Source organism: Culex pipiens, chromosome 3, assembly GCF_016801865.2.
Source record: "Culex pipiens pallens isolate TS chromosome 3, TS_CPP_V2, whole genome shotgun sequence".
NCBI classification, from domain to species: Eukaryota; Metazoa; Arthropoda; class Insecta; order Diptera; family Culicidae; genus Culex; species Culex pipiens.
This window is the reverse complement of record NC_068939.1, coordinates 155,994,817-156,016,365: the sequence shown is the minus strand read 5'-3', so window position 1 is coordinate 156,016,365 and position 21,549 is coordinate 155,994,817. Positions and strand designations below refer to the sequence as shown.

The following is a 21,549-nucleotide window of genomic DNA, read 5'->3' as shown; positions in this document are numbered from 1 at the left end:
CTATCAATTTATTCAATTTAAAGTAAGTTATTAAAGAAGATTTAGGTGAATTTAATTTGAACATTGTTATACACATTTTTTTAAGAGTTGAAAAATAATTTTCAAACAGGTATGCTTAGGATTCCCGATTTTCCAAACTTTTTCATAAAAAAATCACAAATTCCCGATTTTTTGCGGATTTTGGCGAATTCCCGACTTGAGTGGCCACCCTGCAAAGGATAAAAATTTAATAATATTGAAATTTAAAAAAAAAACGGATACTTAAAAAACTCTTAAAATATATAAATATTAAGAGTTCTCAGTTCAGTTTTATATATTTTTTTTTAATCCTGAGCTCGGATTTTTTGATTCATTAAATTAATTAAAAATGAAATTTCTGGTTTTTTTTACTTTCAAAGTTAAAATAAGGTTTGTATATGCATTTGTGTTGAACCTTTTAATTTTTTTTTACATATTTTTTACTCTAAAAGCTTTGTATATTTAAAAGAATTGGTAGGAAATTAAAAATAGAATAATTTAGAATTTAAAAAAAAAACGGATCTTCAAAACTAAAAAAAACAATCTCTTAAATTTATAAATATTATGAGATTCGAGTTCAGTTTTGTATGTTTTTAAAATCTTGAACAAGGATTTTTTATATACTTCGAACCTTTAATTATTTAAAGAAATTGTAAACCTATGAAACTTTTCAAAAAATCAAACTGCAATTTAAATTCAAAATTGTGAATAAAAAAATCTTAGATAATTAGATTGCAATCTAAACTAATTATATGAAAATGTATGATTTTGGATTCTAAAAATGATTTTGGCTTCAAAATAATGAAAGAAGAAAAAAAAAAGTTAATTTGGAGATTTATTATTATTGTTAAGGACAAACTCGCATATAAAGCCAAATGTATGCAGGGTGACGTGTCTGCAAACAAATACAGGCAAACAAACAAAGCAGGCAAACTGTCAAAAAGTTTGTTGGCGAGTTTGTTTGTTTGTCTAATTTTCAATATACAAAACAAAAAACAACTTTTGTATTTAAATGGATCTGATTTTGTTTTGTATGGAAATTCCTTTATACTAATTTTTATTTAGCAAAAAGGTTTTTTTTAAAGAAATGAACGCTTCAAATTAGATCAAAAAGAGTTTGTTTTTGCTAAACATAGTCGAATCAGTGGGGTTCATCTGTATCTTCATAGTGGAATGCAGTGCTGGATCAAACAACTGAAACAGATTGAAAAGGGATGTTCTTTCATTCTACTCCTCGACAACCAAATTCCATTTCTGACATGTCAGCTATTCCATGTAAAATAGTGTAATATTTTGAATAATGCGTTTAGTTACTACTATACTTTCTCTTATACAACACTTGTACTAAAACTAGTTTACTTCTCTTTTTCTCATTTTCTTATTTTTGTTTCATCTTGCAGGACAGCTCATTATTAAACAGCGAAAAAAAAATAAGGGCGTACAAAAGATAAGGAAAGCGGAGGGGAGAGGAGGAAAAAAATAAAACAATCATAACTTAAATTTTTCCATATCGCTGTGTGACGACGCACTGCACTGGTGAGTGTGTGTTGGGGGGGGTTGGTTTGGGTGAATTACATCGACGGCAGCTCGTTCGCGGCCGCCCGGAACTTGATCATAAAGACGAGGGAAATTTCGTCGCTGTTCTGTATGCGGTACCGGGTGTCTGGAATTGTAAAATTGCGTTAAATGAGAAGTACTTTTGTATTATTTTTGCATTTTTGCTTACTTTGAGGCAGCATCAGGAAGTCACCTCCCTTGGTGACCGTTTCCTTGCCGTTGATTTGGAACGAGAGCTGTCCGTGCAGAACCAGGAATTTCTAAAAAAAAAAGCAATCGTTATTTGAAGAAGTGGAAAGAACTCTCAAAGCAACCCACCAGTAGAAAGTCGGCCGTCTTGGTCCACTTCTTGACGGCGGCCGGCGCGAACCGCAGAAAACCAAAGTTCTCCGTCTCGGAGTAGATGAAGAACGAGTACTGGATGCCGTTGCGCTCCTGGAACGTTAGGTGGTCCAGCTGGAAGTGCATCCGGTCGCCGGAGGAGGTGGCCTGCGGCATGACCTCCTCGCGGCCGCTGTTCTCCGCCATTAGCTTCATCATCCAGCTTTGCGCTTGCAGGCGCTCCTGCGCCACGGTGGCGGCCTCCTCGTCGACCTGGGCGGCCACCTCGGCCACGCCGGGCTCGGTTCCGGAGGAGGAGGACGATGTTGCTGCTGATGATGTTGAGGGCTGCTGCTGTAGGGGAAGAAATTGGATTGTTATATTACTGTGGTGATTTTTTTTTTTTTTTTTTTTTTTTGTTGAGTCTTGATACCACTGCGACCAATTAGAGGAATATTGTGGTGTGACCCTTTTTTTATAGCAAATCAGGTTAACCCAACATCATGGAACGATGAGAGGCAGCTCCTGTTTACTGCGTGTTGTCCCAGTTAGGTACGACTTGTTTTATAAAGTCTATCACCCTACTAGGACGGAATATATTGATATTGGAGGGCTGTAAGACCCCTTTTCCGAAAAATGAAATTCTACTCTGGGTCAGGGCACCGCAATTGCAAAGCAGGTGCTCTGATGTTTCATTTTCAATATTACAAAATCTACAAATTGCGTTTGGGATTTTCCTCATATTGAATAAGTGATATTTACATGGACAGTGACCAGTTAATAAACCAGCGATCACCCTTAAATTCTTTTTGTCTAGTTTTAGTAATTCTCGAGAAAGTTTCTCGTTTGGAAAGATAAATCTTTTTGCCTGTCTAGAAGAATCGGTAGAATTCCAAATAGATTGTATTGTTGATATTTCCCACCGTTTGAGCTCCATTTTTAGAGAACAGTCTGGAACACCAAAGAAAGGTTCTGGGCCAATGAAGTCGGCATCAGATCCTTTCCTTGCCAGGCTGTCCGCTATTTCGTTTCCTAGAATTCCACAATGCCCAGGAACCCAGTAAAGATTAACCACGTTATTTTGGGATAATTGCCTTAGTAAATAGATTCCTTCCCATACTAGTCTTGACTGGCAGGTATACCCTTTCAGAGCATTCAGTGCTGCCAAGCTGTCAGAAAAGATACAAATATTAGCAAATCTATAATTCCTTTTAAAGCAAATGTGCAAACATTCAATTATTGCATAAACTTCGGCTTGGAAAACTGTTGGATATTGTCCCATTGAAACAAATGTTTCAATTCCTGGGCCAAAAACTCCTGCTCCCGTCTTGTTGTTCATTTTGGAACCGTCCGTGTAGAACACAACAGAGCCTGGACGAAGATTAGGCCCACCATTATCCCACTCGTAGCGACTTTTAGCGTCCACTGTGAATGGAATGTCATAGTTTGCCTTGGTCGGCATCCAGTCTACTATTGAGTTTAACGCCGGATTCAGAGTAAAGTTTTTAAGGACCTCTAAGTGCCCAGTCAATTCTTTATCCTGAATTCTTGTGGATCGATTCATTAATAAAGCACTTTTAAATGCTTCTAATTCTACAAATTTGTGAAGAGGAAGTAAATTTAACAAGGAATTTAATGCGGCAGATGAAGTACTTTGCATAGCTCCTGTTATTGAAATGGTGGCTAATCTTTGCAGTTTAGCTAGTTTATCTTGTGATTTTTTTTCCTTAACTTTTGGCCACCAGACAAGTGAGGCGTACGTAATTCTTGGTCTTACTATACATGTATATATCCAATAAATCATTTTAGGGCGAAGGCCCCATTTTTTTCCAAAAGTTTTTTTACACACCCATAGAGCATTAATTCCTTTGTTTAATACATTATTCAAATGAGTATTCCAGTTAAGTTTCCTATCCAAAGTAATACCAAGATATTTCACTTCAGTAGAAAACTCAATGGTTACTCCACGAATAAAAAGATCAGGTAATACTAATATTCTTCGTCTAGTGAACGGTATAATAACTGTTTTGGAGGGATTAATTCCAAGACCCTCGTTTTTACACCATTTCGAAATAAAATTCAATGCCGATTGCATTCGATTGCAAATATCACTTTCTATTTTTCCACGCACTATAATGCAGATATCATCTGCATAACCAATCAATTCAAATCCGAGACTCGCTAACTTTTCCAAGAGGTCGTCGACTACTAATGACCAGAGCAAAGGTGATAGAACTCCACCTTGTGGACATCCCCTCCGTGGTCTGATTACTAGTCGATCTCCTCCAAGGTCGGCAGAAATCTCCCTTTCAATAAGCATTGCTTCAATCCATTTGATAATACATGATCCAAAGCCCCTCGCTTCCATTGCAGAGCACATAGAGCTGTGAGATGCATTATCAAAAGCTCCCTCAATGTCTAGAAAAGCAGCCAGAGCTACTTCTTTAGCTTTAAGGGACTTCTCAATTTTAGTAACTAAGCAATTCAAAGCAGTTATGGTTGATTTACCACTTTGGTATGCAAATTGGGCTTTATTAAGAGGAAATTTTGTCAAAAACGTCCTTTTTACAAAGTCATCAAGTATTTTTTCCATTGTTTTCAATAAAATTGAAGAAAGACTAATCGGACGAAAGGATTTGGGACTTGTTTTGTCCTTTTTCCCCGCCTTTGGGATAAATATGACCCGTACCTCTCTCCAAGCTTTTGGGATATAGCTAAGAGCGATACTGGCTCGAAATATGTTAGTTAATTTAGTATTGATAATATCTTTACCCTGCTGGAGAAGAGCAGGAAAAATTCCATCTGTCCCGGCAGACTTGAATGGTTTGAAAGAGCTCACCGCCCAGTCAACCTTGGAACGAGTAAATATTTCACAGGCTTTATTGTGGGCGAGTACAGACCAATCTTTTGCCAGTCTTTCGCCCTCGGCTTGATTCATACCACTTGTTACCTTAGTTGAACCAGGAAAGTGAGATTTCATCATTAAGTCCAGTGTTTCAGAAGAATTTTTAGTAAAACTGCCGTCTGTCTTTTTAAGATTTCCTAGACCATTTGAATGATCTTTGGAAAGAGCTTTTTGTAACCTAGCGACTATTGGAGTTTCCTCGATTTTTTCACAAGAACGTCTCCAGTCACTGCGTTTTGATCGTTTTATTTCTTTATTATATTTAGTCAGGGCACTTTTATATGAGACCCAGTCTCCAGTTTTTTTTGCTCTGTTGAACAATCTTCTAGAACCTTTCCGTAGCACAGCAAATACTGTGGTGATTATTGCATTCTCGACTCACGATCGAGATTTCTCGATCGTAATTTGTCGATAGTAGATTGAGATCATTCGATCGTAATTTCTCGATCTACCATCGAAAAATTACAACCGACGATCGAGACAATCTCGATATGTGTTTGAAAAAATTCAAGTATTAAAAATTTCAAAAGTTTTAGAAATTTTTAAAATTTTTGAGATCTTTAAAATTTTTGAAATTTTTCAATTTTTTTAAAATTTTGAAATTTTTAAAGTTTCTATGTTTTTTAAATTGTTTGAAATTAGATTATTTTCAATTTTGTTATTTTTTCAAAATTTTAAAATCAAAATCAAAAAATCAAATTATTCGCTCTACAGCATTGCCTTGGAGTTCTCGATTGCGAGATTCCTACTCCAAACTACGTGTCCTTGATTGTTTGATTGATGACGCAAATGCAAACCTCTTTTTACACCTCCAGAGTTTTTTTTTTTAAAGACCAATAAACTATTGTCTTTCATATGTTTATAGGACCTAATAAAAAAAAAATAAAAAAAAAACTCTAGGCCTTAGCTTCCATCCACCCCGGAATTCGAACTGACGACCTTTGGATTGTTAGTCCAACTGCCTACCAGCGACTCCACCGAGACAGGACGCAGGGAGACGACTCCTACACCTGGACTGAGCTAACGACCTTATCTAAAGTAAAATCATTTTTTTTAAATTCCAAGGATTTTGAAAATTTCAAGACAATTAAATTTCAAGGATTTCGAAATTTCAAAAACCCAGAATTTTTAAAAATTCCAGAAATTTCAAAAATTGCAACAATTTTAAAAATTTGAATGACAGTTAAAAATTTCAACAATTTCAAAAATTTCAACAATTTAAAAAATTTCAACAATTTAAAAAATTTCAACAATTTTAAAAATTTCAACAATTTCAAAAATTTCAAAATTTTCAAAAAATTTAAAGATTTCGAAAATTTTAAAAATTTCAAAAAATATAAAAATTACAATTACAAGCCTAGGTTTCAACGTTAGGATGAAAAAAGTGCATTAAAATGCATTTTACACGCGTCCAGTTGCTTTCCAATCATTAGTTCTCAAAATATCGATGTATTGGCGGAAAAACAAATTTTCCCGAAAAAAAAACTCTACGTTGGTATTTCTTGAAAATTTATTTTTTTTCGAAATTTTTAAACCATCGACCAATTACGATCGTAATATTACGATCGAATGCATTAATCACCACGTACGTGGTTCGAGAAATTACGATCGTAATTTCTAATAACTTTTTTTTAATCTTTTTTAATTTAAACGGTATATTAAAAAACGTTACTTAATCCACCCTTAGGTGGTTGGTGCCTTCATCACATTTAGAGGGTAATGCTATCCAAAAAAGATACAAAAGGGCGGACCTTTCTGTGTTCTATCAACTTGATTCATTATTCATACCATCAGATTGGGTAGTCAGATCTTCATAATTCAGGGCACTTATGTGCTTATAACTTTTGATAGGGTTGTCAGATCTTCAATCTTTTGAACTCGTTGGAAAGGTCTTTTAATTACCTATTCAACGACAGGTCGCATGATAGATCCGGACAACGTTTTCATCAAAATATCTGAGATCTGGCCCCTAAAAGTGCATAAATAACACTTAAGTGCGTATAACTTTTGATAGGTTTGTCAGATCTTCAATCTTTTGAACTCATTGGAAAGGTCTTTTGAATACCTTTCTAAAAATGTATAATATGACGGGGTTTCTTATAAAAACCACCCTTTTTACAATCTTCCGGATTTTTGATAAAATCGTTTTTTTAGCATAACTTTTGAAGTACTTAACCAAACTTTATAATTTTCAATAGGGACTTATGGGACCCCAAGACGGATCGAATGAGACCAAAACGGTCCAAATCGGTTCAGCCAGTGCCGAGATAATCCAGTGCAATTTTTTTGATCAACATCCCACCACACACACAGACATTTGCTCAGAATTTGATTCTGAGTCGATATGTATACATGAAGGTGGGTCTATGAGGTCAAATTAAGAATTTCGTTTTTCGAGTGATTTTATAGCCTTTCCTCAGTAAGGTGAGGAAGGCAAAAATCTATGCTAATTTTTTTTCAATGTGAAAAAATACAAAATAAAAACAATCTAAATTGTTGTCTTTTCAATTTCACACAATTTAAGAAACTTAAAAACTTTAAAAAAAATTGTGAAAATAAAAAAATTCAAAATTTTTAAAAGAATTTCGAAATTTCAAAAATCCCAGAATTTTTAAAAAAATAATGATTTCAAAATTAAAAAAAAAATCAACTTATTTTTAAATTCCAAAAATTACTACAATTTTAAAAATCTCAAAAAAATTAAAAAAAAACTCAAAATATCAACAATTTCAAAAAATTTTAAAATTTTAAAAATCTAAAAAATTTCAAAAAAAAAAAATTTAATATGAAAATTGCAATTACAAGCCTAGGTTTTAACATTAGAATGGAAAAAGTGCATTAAAATGCATTTAACACGCGTCCAGTTGTTTTCCAATCATTAGTTCTCAAAAGATCGATGTAGTTCTCAAAAAATCGATGTATTGGCGGAAAAAAAACCTTCACAAAAAAAAACTTTACATTTGTGTTTCATGATTTTTTTTTGAAATTTTGAAACCATCGACCAATTACAATAATCACCACGTACGTGGTTCGAGAAATTACGATAGAAATTTCTAATACAATTTTTTTATTTTTTTTTATTTATGGTGAAGCCGTTGATCATTTTCGAAGAAAATTGATCATCACTATAAAATATTCTGTATTCAATTCAATTTAACGAATTTCAGCACCAAAATGAATCAGCATGTGCCGGTTGTTGCCTTATTGAAGCCACTAAAGGAATTTTTGATCTAAACCAATTGTGCTCCAAAATTTATATAATTTTGTGGCACAGTCATTGACGTCCTAGTTGGCAATCATTGATTAATGAAGATATCCATAACATTACAAGGAATGGGATAATCGTTACCAAAAAGAATCAGCATGTGTAGGGCACTATTCTAAACAACTTGTTGAAGGAATTTTGTCAAAATATTGAATGCGATGCAAAATTTATATCTTTGAACGAAAAATCATGACAATGATGGAAGTCTTCACGATATATTAAAAAAAAATCTATGTTATTTTTTTTAATGTGAAAAAAAAAACAAAATAAAAGCAAACTAAATTATTATCTTTTCAATTTCACACAGAAACATTCAAAATACATAAACTTAGAAAAAAAAATATATTTTTTAAAATTTTTCCAAAGGTTTAAAAATTTTAATGATTTAATTAAAAAAAAAATCGCAACTATTCTAAAATTAAAAAATATTCAAAAACTTAAAAAAAAATAATAAAAAAATTACAATTACAATAATCCCTACGTATTGGTTAACGGCAAAATAAATTCGTGTTCAACTCACCACATCCGGCAACGCCGTCGCCTCCTCAATTCGATTCCGCTTGGCCTGCTGCTGATCTTCCTGCGTTTCCGTCCGCTCCTGTATCCGTTTGCGGCCACGCGGAGATTGGCTAGGCTTGCGGGGTCTGCCCGGCGGCTTGCGGTATTGCCGTTTGGCCCTCTCCTCCTGCTTCAGCTTCTTGGCCAGCTTTTCCGCCTCCATCAGCTGCTCGACCGACATGGGCCGATAGTTGGGCCGGTCGTACGCCGACTTGATCATCGGGTTGGTCATGAGTATTTGCTTCGAGATGCGGCAGGTACGTTTGCTGCGTCGTACCACGCCATTGTCCTCCTCCTCGATGCCACTGTCATTGTCATGCCGGCGTTTGTTCTTGCGGGAACCGCCGGAGGACTTTTGCCTTGGCTTCCACGTAATGTCGAACGTGTTATCGCCGTAGAATCGGGGCAACGCAATGCTCGATCGCCTGTTCTTGATTCGCTTCCCATCACTTCCCGCTACCTCGGGCTGTTCTTCCTCCTCCTCTTCCGGTATTGAAAGCCGGGACTGGTCCAACCGGGACGTGTCCTTGCGCACAATCAGCACGTTATCGCCGGTGGCGCAGGTATCGTCCGTGTCGTACTCGGTGGTGCTGTCGGTGCCCCGGTCGGGCGTTGACCGCACCAGGTACTTGTCCGCGATCGGCACTCGCTGCAGCACCGGAATCAGCAGCGAATTGTTCAGGTCAACGGGCGCCGGTACGGCGAAAACCGGCGGCGGCGACGAAGGTTCCCCTTCTTCGGGCGCCGACGGCAGGTACTCCTGGGAGCTGTCCCGCGATTTCCGCTTCTTGAGCGGCAACGAACGGTTGTCGAGCTGCTGGCCGGTCGCTGCGGCGGGTCGTTCCGGAGATGTGGCCTGCGGCGCGGGTTCAGACGTGCTGCCGGAGATACGCCTGGGTGGTTTCGGTTCGCGTGACTTCTTGCTCTTCGTGGCAGCCGGACTTCTTGGTTGCCGCTGAGGTTTGCGGCTTCTTCTGAAGCCAGGCGGGGTCTTGACGCCTTTTGGAATTATTGCCTTTTCCAGCGGGATGATCAGCTCCATGTTGCTACGGGATAAATCAATCGTTATGTCGGCAACCGTATCTTCGCCGTCCTCGAACCCAAGGAACTCGTCCGGGCAGTCTTCCAAGCTCGTTCGGACGCTTACGCCGGCATCCGACTCCGTCACGTTCAGTCGCTCCACAAAACTTTCCTGGGCGGGATCCACCTCTCGACCCGGCGTGGTAATCCTGTAGATTCCATCCTTCTCGGCCGATATCCGAACCTTCGGAATGGGATCGTTGACCGTTACCTTCGCCCGCTTGGCTTCTTTCCGCTTGTGGTGTCGCAAGTCTTCGTTGGCGCGCTGCTGCTTCTCCGTCTTGCGCGACTTCTTCGTAACTTCTTGAACCTCAGGCTCGTCAAAGAGCTTGCGAGCCGCCGACGGACTGGGCTCGACGCCGCTTTTTTCCCGCTGCAGAATCGCCTTCGAGGCCGGACTCATGCTCACCGCCGCCGGAGTTACGGCCATTTTGGCCACCTTCACCTGGAACTCCTTCAGCTGAACTTCGGGCTCGACCGCCTTCGGCTGCTCCACGGGTTTTCCGTCCAAACTCTTTCGCGACTGTTTTTTCTTCTGCTTGACCGGTTCTTCCTCGTTCAGTCTGCTCTCCCCGTCGTCGTCTACGGCTGGCGCCGCAACCTCGACGTGCTGTTGCTTCGACTTTGTGCCAAAGTTTGGTCGCAGCTTCTTCTTCTTTACGACGACCTCCTCGGAGCTTTGCTGAACCGTCGGTTCAGCCGGTGGTTGTTCCGGTGGCGCAACGGCGGCAAGATTTGGCTTCAACTTCTTCTTCTTCTGCGCTACGGGCTTGTCCTTGGGGATTTCTTGTTCGGCAACATCAGCCACCAATTCTCCGTTGACAACCGGCGTAGATTCGGCCTCCAACTGCTTCTTCTGCGCTTGAGGATCGTCTTTACGGGTGTCGTCCTGTTGGACTACGTTCGTCACCGATTCCACGTTGGCATCCGCGTCGCGTGGAGTTGCCTTCACCTTCTTCTTCTGCACTTGAGGCTTGTCCTTGCGGACTTCTTTCTCGGCCTCGTCAGTCACCGATTTTCCGTTGACCGCCGTCGGCAGACTTTCAACCGCTTCGCGTTGAGTTGGCTCCACCTGCTTCGGCTGCACTTCAGGCTTGTCGACCTCCTTCGTCACCGCATCTACGTTGGCATCCAGCAAGCTTTCGTCCGCTTCGGGTTGAGTTGGCTTCAACTTCTTCTTCTTCTGCGCAACAGGTTTGTCCTTTTCAACCGATTCTTCTCCAACCACATTCACCGCCGAATCCACGTTGGCATCCGCTTCGCGTTGAGCTGGCTTCGCCTTCTTCTTCTGCGCTTGAGGCTCGTCCTTACGGGTGTCGTCCTGCTCGACCTCATTCGTCACCGAATCCACGTTGGCATCCGCGTCGCGTTGAGTTGGCTTCACCTTCTGCTTCTTCTGGACTTGAGGCTTGTCCTTGCGGACTTCTTTTTCGGCGACATCAGTCACGGATTCTCCGTTGACCGCCGCCGGCAGACTTTCAACCGCTTCAGGTTGAGTTGGCTTCGACCGCTTCTTCTTTTCTACGATCTTTTCGACTTTGTGCGCTTCTTGCTCCTCAACCTCCATCGGCGTTCCGTTGGGCGAACTCTCGTCCAAACGTTGCTGCTGAGAATCTTCGACGAGTTTTGGTTTCGGCTTCTTCTTCTTCTCCTGAGGCTTGTCCTTCGGGGGTTCTTGAGCCTCCACCAAACTTCCGCTTGGCGGACCTTCATCCGGACGCTGCTCCTCTTCGCGTTGATTTGGCTTCGACTTGGTCTTCTTCTTCTTGTCAACAACCGGGTCCTTATCCTTAACCGTGTCGACCTCCTTCACCGCCAAATCACCGTCTGGTAAGTCTTCATCCGGACGATGTTCCGGAGCATCTCCACCAAGATTTGGCTTCAACTTTGTCTTCTTTTTCTTCTTGTCTACAACCGGGTCCTTTTCTTCGCGACTTCCAAGCTGCTCCACCGCCAAATCACCGTTTGACAAGCCTTCATCCGGATGCTGCTCCGGAGCATCTCCGACAAGTTTTGGCTTCGACTTCGTCTTTTTGTTCTTCTTGTCTGCAACCGGGTCCTTATCCGTAACCTTGTCGGCCTCCTCCACCGCCAAATCCCCGTTTGGCAAGCCTTCATCCGGACGCTGCTCTGGAGCATCTTCGACAAGATTAGGCTTCGACTTCGTCTTTTTGTTCTTCTTGTCAACAACCGGGGCCTTATCCGTAACCTTGTCGACCTCCTTCACCGCCAAATCACCGCTTGGCAAGCCTTCATCCGGACGCTGCTCCGGAGCATCTCCACCAAGATTTGGCCTCAACTTGGGCTTCTTTTTGCTGCTGACCTCCTCCTGCGTTGGTTCTTCCACGACGACACCCTTCTCAGCGGGACGGTCCTCCGCTGGTTGCTCTCCAACCGACTCCGTTCGCACCTTCTTCGGACGACCCCTTGGCCTCTTGCCCGAATCGTTCAGCTTCGCCGCCACCACCACCGCCGGCGGCTGTTTATCTCTGCTTGCACGACGTCCCCTCGCCGCGGGAGCTTTCTGAACAACCGCTGGTTCCGCAACAACTCCCTCCGATTCCAACTCCTTAGCCACACTCGGAACATCCACCTTCTTCTTCGGAAGATAATCCTCAACCCGCAGCATCTCGACGACAATCTTAAAGTCGCGTACCTTCGGAACCGCCTTCGGCGCCGCTTCGACGACCTTGACCGCCGCTTGCGGCGCCTTCGCCGCCACCCCCTTCATCGACTCGTCATCCTCCGTCACCTCCGACAGCGTCGCGTCGTACAGCTTTCGCTTCTGCTGCTCGGTCTTTTTGGGCTGCGTCGACGACGTCTTCGTGCTCTGCTGTGGTGGCGGCGGTGCCTTCGGCTTGGCAAACGTCTTCTCGATCGCCTCAAAGTAGGACGCCGTCACCGGATCGACGTTGCTTTTTTTGCCGCCCCGCTTGGGCGGTTGCACGAGCTTGCGGGACGTGTCGTCGATGGGGGCGGGGGGCTGGGTGGCAGGAGGTTGATCGCGGAACGACTGGGCGATTTCGACCAGCGTCTCGGACACCTTTTCGAACGATTTGAGCGGTTCTTCGACGGAGCGTGTGCTGGTGTCCGCTTCGGCGGCGGAGGACGCTTGCGACAGGGGTAGGTCGCTTTGGATTCGAGAGATGAGGTCGTCCTCGTTTTTCTGGATGAAGCGTCGCTTGGCGGAGGCGGTGAACTGGACGGGAGGTGTGATGACACGTTCCGGGGACTGGGGTTCTTCTGCTGGGGTTGTTGGTGGTGGTGGGAGGTCCACCGGTTGCTCTTCGACGGGTTCAGGGGTTTTGGGGCGCGGTTCGGGTAGCGACTCCTCTTCAGGTTCTGTACCGGAGAGTACCTCGAGCAGTTCTTCGGTGGTGATCGGCATTTGCTCGTCAACGGCTGCCGGGTAGATGTGCTCCTCCGGAAGTACGCCTTCCTCTTCGATGAGGGCGTTTGGAGCCGGAGGAAGTTCGACGAGTCGCTCAACCGAATCCTCCAGATTGCTGGAGCTGATGTCCATCGTGTCCAGATTGGTATCGTGGTGGTTGGAGTTGAGCGACGCTCGTGGCTCAGGTGCAAACTCCTGCGAAGGTTCGACCTCCGGATTACCTGCTCCGTGGTCAGCTTCCTCTTCGTCTTCTTCGTCATCCCAGTCGGTTATGATGTCCACCAGATTAAGGTTCGTTTTGTTGTCCTTCTTGGCCGTCGTGGGAGGTGGGAACTGCTGCTCTTCCTCGGCCTGTTGATCCCTGCGCTTGGTTGGCGTGGTCGTCTCAAACCACTGCACCGGCGTCTCCTTGACCACATCAATCAACGGAGACACCGAGCGACGACCGTTGTGGCTGTTGTTTAACTCACAGATCCGACTCTTGAGCTCTTCGTAATGATCAAGATTCGCCGCATCCTCAGTATCATCATCATCAGTGTACACTTCATCCACCACCTGGAAATCATTGTCCTCCCCATCTTCACTTTCACTCAAATCACTATCTTCCGAGCTGTTGCTATCATTGTAATCGTCCGCTTCCGGAATATCCGGCGCCGGCGAAATCTCCCTCTGCTGCACCAACTGCTTCGAAAATGACACCCTCATCGAGTGTCGACTCCTTCCCATGCTCGTGTCCTTCAAGATACTCTTCAACAACACACTATTACATCCACTATCACCCTTCCCATCATCCTCCTCCTCCTCACTCTCATCCGACGTAATGTGACCATTGACGTACGAAACCTCCTCTACGTTCTCCATCGCCTTAAACGTAGTACTCAACCTTCTCGGCTGCATGTGATTCGGATTCGGAGGAGCTTTCGGCGATTCCGTCTGCACCTGCACCGGGCTCGGCGTCTCCGGAATGACCATCTCCTCCTGCTCCACCACCGTCTTCAGCACCACAACCTTCTTCGGCGTCGCGTCCGGCACTGCTTGCGAGCAGGGGGCCAAAACAGGCTGCGAACACGGCACCAACACCTCCTGGGAAGCCGCCGGCGGAATCACAATCTCCATGACATGCATCGGCGCCGGAATCGGCATCGGCTGCGAAGAAGGAATCACCTCCAGCGGCGTCAACGGTGAACGATCCCCCTCCGTAATGGGCGAAATCGAAGTGGTGAACGTCGACATGCGCCCCATCGACCCGTTCGATTCCGGTTTCGGCGTACTGGACGCCAGCTGCTTCAACAGCTCACACTTGGCCGCATTCGTGCGCTGGTACTGGTTGATCAGCAACTGCCGGCTCAGTGTGTTCATCGGCCCGGGCGATTTCAGCACGATTTGCTTGACCGTTGCCTTCTTGGCCGTGTTGAGATCGTTCACGATTACGATCGGGACGCGCGGGGTAACCCCCGATCCGTTCTCCTCGACAGCCGGATCCACCACCACTTCCTGAACGTCCCCGTTGTCGATGACCTCGGTGACGATGTCCTCGTTGGACGTGGTCGGTTGTGGGGACTCTGGCAGCGGCGTCGGTTCGGACGAGTCGAGATTAAAGTTGAACTGGGCCCGTTGCTGAAAGGAAAACACAACACTTTTAAGATCTGGTTTTTGAACTACAGAGAAACTAGCAGCAACTCACCACCGGGACCTGCTGGAATATGTTCTGCAGCCGTACTCGGCCACCGCCACGCTTCTTCTTCAGATACTCTACCAGTTTGGCGCCGTCCGACGACTCGAAGATGCTCTCCTGCAGCAAGTTGTCGATGTCCGACAAACGGATTGGACTTCTGTTGATCGATGAAGAGGAAAATGCTCAAAGTTAGTCAAATTTCAAAAACCTCTAGCAAAAAGTATCACAAAATACTTTATTCATTATAACAGTTAAAAACACAAATTTGAAAATTATCAATGAATCTGATTTATTACCTAATTTGTTACGCCTTTTTAAGATCTCTGGTTCCAAAATTTAAAAAAAAATGTTAAAAGGTTTAAAAGCCTTTACTTTTAAAGAATATTTATGCAAAAAATAAACGTTCTGCAATGCATTCCATTAAGTTTAGTAAACTTAGATTACTGCCATCATCTGGGGTGAATCGGGACGCATGGGGCGAATTGGGACGGCTATTTAGCCAGGTTCTTGCACTTTATTATGATATTTTTGATTGATTTTGGGTAGAACAGATACAGATCAACTAAAGTAGTGCATCGATTTCTTAATTTCTGTTTAATTTAATAAAAAAAAAGGTCCAATAAACCAAAACAGTTTTTGCTTTTTGAGTGTTTTTTAATACCCCTGACTCAACGGTTTCAAAAACACCCAAAAGCAAAAACTGGAAATTTGGTTTATTGGACCTTTAAAAAAAAATGAAAATTTTTCAATGAAAATTTCAATTTTTGGCAATTAGGGGAAATATACCCATTTTGATCAGTCTAAGCCGTTCGACCGATTCTAATCACTTTTGCTGCTTTCCGCTATCAAATCAGCATTTTCAGATAAATCAACAATGGAGAGTTGCTTGCTAACTTTTATTTGAGCTATTTATTACTTTGGAACAGTCAAAAACACTTTATGAAAGCTGTAATTCATGATCAAAGTGCTGATAGGCCGATAATAGAAATAGGCTGTGAAAGGGTATATTTCCCCTACTTTTTGCGCTCTGATTCACAGGTAAATATGTTTTTTTTTTTGCATTTTAAGATTTGTTAGATTTTATCACTCACAAACAAACAAATTTCTTCAAATAATAAGAAAATGCTAACAATTTATCTTTTATTTTGTATTTTACAAGCAATGCCGTTTACGTTCTTTTGTTTTGAATAAATTCACTTCTTTCACTTAGCAAAATACTTCTGAATTTTTAGTTTCTTATATGCTGTGGCTGTGCTCTTGGCGTGGCTGGAGCAAAATATTGTAAACCGATATCCTCATCGGAGATTCATACGCAGAAAGTTGTATTTTAACGGCCTGAATCGGAATCTGTATAAATAAAAATATTCTGTCGGTGTAAATAGCGTTTTAAAAAAAATTTATGTTTTTAATTTTTTGTACGGATTTTTAACTGACCAGACCTTATAGGTGGAACGATCCTAAAAAAATATGTCTTGAGTTTTTTTTGATAAGGTCCTATAAACAAATGTAAACATTGAGTGTATCCCGCTTACTCCGATGGACTTTGACATAAGGTGTGAAAGGGATACACTCAATGTTTACATTTGTTTATAGGACCTTATCAAAAAAAAGTCAAGATGTGTTATACAGTGCCGTCTCTCATTATCGATATTGATGGGACCGTCGAGAGCGGGAGGTATCAAATTGTAGAACGAAATATCAAAGCATGCTTCTCGAAGGGACTGACAAATTTATTGACAGCTGGAACAATCGAGGGTCGACTTAACAGATTTGCAGAGAAGGTTTTTACCCTTAAAAGACTTTCAAAAAGTTTGTCAGTTTTGATTGACAAAAGATATTTCACTTTACAGACTAAGTTGAAAATCCATACCAAAAATTCAAAAATCTTAAGATTTTGAAAAACGCGATTTTCACCAATAGAATATTTTGATTTATACTAGAGCTGGAACTTCGGATATCCGGATAATTTACATTTTTTTTCCATATCAAATCAGATATCATATTTTCAATTAAACCAAATCAAAAGAGATGTACGAAAACCGTATCAGAACTGAACATAATTGGGATAAAAATATTTGAGGAACCCAAAATAGATTTAAAAATAAAAATGTAACGGATCGGATAGTACAGTAGTTGATCGGTAACTGGGCGTTGTTTAACTGGGCTGCTTTTTAACAGACAAACGTCAAAAAACCAAAACAAACCAAAATTACCGAGGGGTTAATGGATGCAAAAATCATATTCAATAAATAAAAAAACTTTTTTCCAACTTTTGTTTAATTTCAAGTTACAATTAAAGAAAAATGAAAAGTAAGCATTGTAAATAAATTTGAATAACTTTTATTTTTATATTTCATCTGGAAAATATTATGCATCGGTGGTCCCCTCGTTATTTTTTGTTCAGCCCAGTTAACGAGCAACATTCGGTGACTGGGCTACGTTCTCAGCCCAGTTACCGAACAACTACTGTAGTAGATATTCGACCATAAATCATGTGATACATAGAAACCTCTTTTTACGCGGTGGCGTTACGCTTTTTGTTTTGTAGATTTCTCTTAAACCATACCATATTTTTGCAAGCTTTAAAAAGCGTTTTGTAGATCTGAACAAAACTTACCTAAAAAATTACAGAAATGTTACGTCTTCCCAGAGAAATCGACAAATAAGAAAAACGTAACGCATCGCGTAAAAAGAGGTTTCACTGTAAAAAATTTAAGGTCGTTTAAATACCTTTAAAATTAAAAAAAAATATATTTTGTTTCGTTTTAATGTCACCCCAAAGTCATGAGACAAAGCTGGCATGTATGAGTTAATAGAATTATCCAAGCTGCAAGTTATGCGGATATCCGAAGTCTCAGCTCTAATTTATAAAAAAAAAAATCAAAAATCAAACCATCCACATTCACGACCCCCGGGTCTTTTGTGGTCTCTATTGCAAGTTTCTGCTCGAACCTAGGAGTCCGAAGGCTTGAATGGGGAGGGCACCCAAACCTCTTTATAAAAGTACAAGCCTTACCCGACAAACTTCGTTCTGCCTTTTTTCGTTTGTTGACGTTTTTAGCTTTTTTGCTTAATCTGCCTCCTGTGATCGAAATTTGATTTAACATAACTTTTCCCATACAATCTGCAGATTTTCTGGAATCGGTTCTAGAGTGGCCAAAATTGTAACTTTTTGGTGTAAGAGCCTTCCATGGGCTTATACGAACCCAACGCAACAAAAAGCACCTCGATCCGACGCTCCGTATTGAACTGATTCGCGTTCGAACAAAACAGTCGAAATTTTTTATATATATAGATAGATATTGTCCATAGTCGGAGGATTTTTTTTTGGCATTTTCATATGTAAGACTTTGATATCGACTCATTGATTTTGCATGCTGAGTACAGCGGAGTATTTTTTTCAGTGTAAAAGGCGGATTGAAATAATCTGTTAGGCGATAAAAAAAATGTTTTTTTTAAATCAATAAAATATTTTGTTTTAAGGAGACACACCATCCTGCATTGTTTGTGAGGCTTTTTCAAACATGTTAGAAGTTTTAAAGAAGAATTTGTGGGTTCACATTCAATTTTGTCTTATAAATTGAAAAAATAAAAAATCTTATAAAGGTGAAATGGCATGCTATTAGTATTTTTTATTTATCATATTTTTTTTTAGAAAGCCCGTTAAATTTTAGACAAGTTTGTCTTTGACCAATTTTTAAACACCATTGAAAACGGCTTCGAAATACAACAATATTTTAATTTAAAAAAATCATTTCATTCTAGCCACAAAAACGATCAAAGGGTCATTTTTATGCAAAATTTTCTGAATTACGAAAAAAATACATTCAAAAGTATTCGCGGAAATCGAAGAGGGTCGGGGCGACTTTTTCCAATTTCGTGTGATTTGGCAGTGAATGATCCATTTGCAAAAATGTCTTTAGAAATCAACTCCTCATTAAATTGGGCACAAATATTGTTTTAAACAAATTTCTCAAAAATTTGTTTGTTTCATTCTTGAGATTTACATTCATTTCAACGATATCAATGATCCAAAAAGATTGAAATAAAATTTGATAACAAATCGGACCAACAGAATATAGTAGCCAAATAAAATTACAATTACAACAGTTGTTGTTCAAATGAGGGCAGTCTGGTGCGCTAAAACCTTTAGCTGATTAACTGATCAGCAGTAAATTCGACCATGAAGGGCCTATATCTCCACCGCCACCACCAATCCCAATCTGTGATCCTCCGATCAACGCCTAAAAATAGACGACGATCTTTACGCGCCCCACCCATCTCCTCTTCCTCCTCTTCACGGCAACCGTGGCCACAGCGAATCTTACTCCACTTTACGTCTTACGACGAGAGAGAGAAAACCCAAAGTAAGAGGCGCAGCACCACTTTCCTACCGCGCACTCAGTTTGTGCTGCGGATTAATGCCTTTTTTTTTTCTTTTGTACACGTAAAAGAACTCCTCAACGCGATGAGTTCATCTGTACTGGTGGTGCTGACCACCGGGAATTACACGTAAACCCGTGAGAATGTGGGTGTCTGTGTGTGTGCGCGCGGTGAAGTAGTACACAACAAACGAAACGTTTAAATGGCTCGTAGAAAAGGTTCCAGTTGGAACTAGAGGAGCTAGGCGGAGGACACTTAAGGGGGCTACTTGACGGCATTTTGAAGAATGAGTTCATCCTAAAGTTAAAATGGCTTTTTGGGACAAGAATTTTCCGGATCTTCCGGAGCGGAACGATAACTGCACTTTTCACTCTGCTTAATCTCCCGGAACCACTCGTTGGCCGACTTCACCTCGTCCGGCTGTGAATTCGTTGGGGCCATTTTGCTATCCTCTCCAAGCTGGTTTTAGTGTCCCGTAGGTCAAGGCCGCCACCGCCGCTCAGCAGCTGGGCGAAATCGGACCAAACTATGCGACCTTTTTCCTCTCTTGTTTACGACCACAATTTCCGTCCCGGAACGTCTGCCAAATGGCACTGTACTAAACTGCCACCGCCGCAGCACCACACGACTACTACGATGATCCTGCGAGATGATTGTGGTGGCGGAGCGACACTCATAATAATTATTATTTTGCCTACAGGAGATTCCCGTTGTTTTTGTTTTTGGGAAGTTCGCAGCAGGCGCTGCCTTCTAAGGTTTCCCACCGGATCCGGCCTTCCGAACTTGGCTCCACTCCCTTCTTCAAGTACATTCACCGTTTCGCGTGGCCATCAACCTCCCCCCTTAAGCCATTACACACAAAAAAGCCAGCAGCCCCAGGTGAAGCAAGAAAGAAAAAAAAATGTATAAAGGGAAAGCGCCCGGAAAAATTACCTCGGGTTGAAATCTTCCATCGTTCTGCGGACCTTCCGGGCCCTTTTCCACACTTATCTTTCGGCTGAACTTGACCGGGAACCGCGGCGGAAACGTTTTATTTACACTTTGGGAGCGCGATAAAACGGGCACACTTTTCTACATTTTCTCACAAGACGCAATCGATGAAATTTTCTTCCCGACGACGATCGCCATCAAAGCGCTTTGGGTTCTGCTTTTTTCCGTTATACTGCCAGAGCCTCTCTTTCTCTTGCGTTGTTGTCTCTTTCTTGCGTTTGACGGCTGACAAACGACAGTGCTGCCAAAGTGACGGAAGTTTGGTTTGTTTTGAATGTGAACGGATGGGAATGGGGCTTTCAAAACTAGTGAATCTCATTTTTGTTGAAATCATACGATTTTGTTACAAAGTTATTATGACATTATGGAAACAAAACTCGTTTTAGAATTTGTTTAAAAGAAAAAAAACCCAATCAACATAAATCAAAAATTAGTGAAAAAAGTTAGCCATTTTGGCAACACAGCATAACGAGGATCAAAGTGGAAAGTGGAATGTTTTGACAGTTTGCGTTGGATTTTCGCCCGACGGCCATTTTTGTCGTCGCACCCCAGTCACGACGTTCTGGCAGGATTCTAGCAGAGTTCTTACAGAGCTGGATATTCTTACAGCATTCAAGCAGAAAAATGTTCTGCCCTTCCCAGTCACGACGTTCTAGCAGAGTTCTTACAGAGCTGGATATTCTTACAGCATTCTAGCAGACATGTTCTACCGTTCTAGCAGGATTCTGGCAGAACCAGCTCTGCTAGAATATTTCGTGACTGAGCAGTGTGTACAGTTTTTTCTTGTAAAAATTGGACAAAACTTAAAATAGTGTCGTAAAGCCCTTAGTCAATTTTCATAATATGCAACGGTAAAAAAACGCATAAAATCCATTTCTGATCACTTTTTTTTTATTACAGTGCAACAAAAATTATATTGACAAGACAACATTTTATCACAGTCTGTGATTTTATGCTGAACAAACTATAGTCCCATTGAATTGGGTCCTAAAATGAAGCTTAGATTGCTGATATCATTGTTTTCAGCGATAAAGCTTATTTTTCTGAATACAATGACCCTTTGTACGTCCACAAAGAGTTTAAAATGGATTTTTAAATCAATTTGGAAAAATTAACCTCACGGTCCTTCTTGACAGAAAAGTTCCTACTTGACAGCTCGTTCCAAGGGGACCATAGTTAATCCATCGAAAAAATGTTGTCTTGTCAATATTTTTTTTGCATTAAAATGAAAAAAAGTGATCAGAAATGGTTTTTAATCGTGTTTTTTACCGTTGTACATAAAAATTTACATAGGGCTTTAGTACCCAATTGGGTACTAAAGCCCTATGTAAATTTTGATGTACAACGGTAAAAAACACGATTAAAAACCATTTCTGATCACTTTTTTCATTTTAATGCAAAAATTA

General features: G+C 41.4%; 1 protein-coding gene across 3 annotated transcripts; it reads right to left on the bottom strand.

Moving 5' to 3' along the window:
* Positions 1 to 1,273: 1,273 nt before the first annotated feature.
* On the bottom strand, positions 1,274 to 20,321 carry LOC120413769 (titin-like). 3 transcript variants are annotated; one of them, XM_039574719.2, is made up of 6 exons: positions 20,087 to 20,321; positions 14,780 to 14,927; positions 8,587 to 14,712; positions 1,894 to 2,250; positions 1,745 to 1,835; positions 1,274 to 1,681 (listed from the first exon to the last, which is right to left on the bottom strand). In XM_039574719.2, exons 1-6 carry the CDS (start codon positions 20,104 to 20,106, stop codon positions 1,590 to 1,592), a joined length of 6,834 nt encoding a protein of 2,277 aa, XP_039430653.1. In that variant the 5' UTR covers positions 20,107 to 20,321; the 3' UTR covers positions 1,274 to 1,589. The 3 variants fall into 3 exon arrangements, with proteins under 3 accessions (XP_039430653.1, XP_039430643.1, XP_052566502.1); XM_039574709.2 differs by lacking the exon at positions 20,087 to 20,321 and adding an exon at positions 19,518 to 19,763; XM_052710542.1 differs by lacking the exon at positions 20,087 to 20,321 and adding an exon at positions 19,518 to 19,763 and having other exon boundaries at positions 1,894 to 2,247.
* Positions 20,322 to 21,549: the final 1,228 nt, after the last annotated feature.

What these genes read in the sequence shown, in the direction of transcription:
- LOC120413769 (XM_039574709.2), bottom strand. Translation starts at nt 19,594, where the DNA reads ATGGCCCCAACGAATTCACAGCCGGACGAGGTGAAGTCGGCCAACGAG. An exon ending in CGACGGCGTTGCCGGATGTG is followed by an intron (nt 2,251 to 8,586) that starts GTGAGTTGAACA and finishes CTTCCCCTACAG; the next exon opens with CAGCAGCCCTCAACATCATC. An exon ending in AGACGGCCGACTTTCTACTG is followed by an intron (nt 1,836 to 1,893) that starts GTGGGTTGCTTT and finishes TTTTTTTTTTAG; the next exon opens with AAATTCCTGGTTCTGCACGG.